This window comes from Perkinsus marinus (genome assembly GCF_000006405.1).
Source record: "Perkinsus marinus ATCC 50983 genomic scaffold scf_1104296929608, whole genome shotgun sequence".
Lineage (NCBI taxonomy): Eukaryota > Perkinsozoa > Perkinsida > Perkinsidae > Perkinsus > Perkinsus marinus.
In genome coordinates, this window is record NW_003216403.1 from 1 (window position 1) to 1,001 (window position 1,001).

The window sequence follows — 1,001 nt, forward strand, 5'->3', positions numbered from 1 at the left end:
TCCCCTACAATGGTAATACATCCTTCCCCTATAAATATAATACCCCTACTGATGAAGAGTAAGCATCCCCTACAAATGGTAATACATCCTTCCCCTATAATATAATACCCCTACTGATGAAGAGTAAGCATCCCCTACAATGGTAATACATCCTTCCCCTCATCACTTAGATCATTACAATAATAACTCAATACGGTTAAGATGATGATGAAATAGCCTTGGGATCACAAGCCGCCGTTGTATATCAACTACTACTACTACATCATTTACCATTGATCAGCACTGGCAGCAGCCCAATCACCACCAGTAGCTCCAGTCCATTCCTCACCTTCCTCGAAGTAAGCAGCATTAGCAGCAGTACCCTCAACACCAGTAGTAGCAGTAGCAGCAGCCATACCAGTAGCCTCGACCATAGTGTTCTTAGAAGCCTCATAGGCAGCAGCCTCAGCAGCCATACGCTCTTGACGTTCGATCTCTTCAGGATCTCTCCAGAAGAAGGAATCAACCATAACTTCCCATTCAACACCACGAGGGATCTTACCACGTAGCATCAATACCTCACGAGCAAGTAGATAATAAAGAAGAGCAATACTCTCTTTACCCTTATTATTGCATGGTATGGCAATATCTACGAAATCAAGAGGGGAATCGGTATCACATAAAGCAATAACAGGTATGTTAGCATAGGCAGCCTCCTTTATAGCTTGAGAATCGGTACGAGGATCAGTAACAATCAATAGACGAGGCTCAGTGAACTTAGGAGTTATCTGATTAGTAAGGGAACCAGGAGTCCAACGTCCAGCAACAGCAGTAGCACCAATAAAGTTAGCAAGCTTAAGAACAGCACGAGAACCATAAGGACGCTGTGATACAACCATAATATCTTTAGGGTTCTCAATGGTAACCATAACACGGGCAGCAGCCATAAGCTTCTCCCAAGTCTTACCTAAAATATAATAACAACAACAAAACTACTGGAGGATGAGGATGATGATGATGAT

General features: G+C 42.9%; 1 protein-coding gene across 1 annotated transcript; it reads right to left on the minus strand.

Moving 5' to 3' along the window:
- Positions 1–200: 200 nt before the first annotated feature.
- Positions 201–946, minus strand: Pmar_PMAR025705 (40S ribosomal protein S0-A, putative; the record flags this gene model as incomplete). The annotated part of the gene is made up of 1 exon (XM_002787256.1): positions 201–946. A coding segment is annotated over one exon (678 nt), but the record flags the coding sequence as incomplete, so codon positions are not given.
- Between the last annotated feature and the right edge of the window lie 55 nt (positions 947–1,001).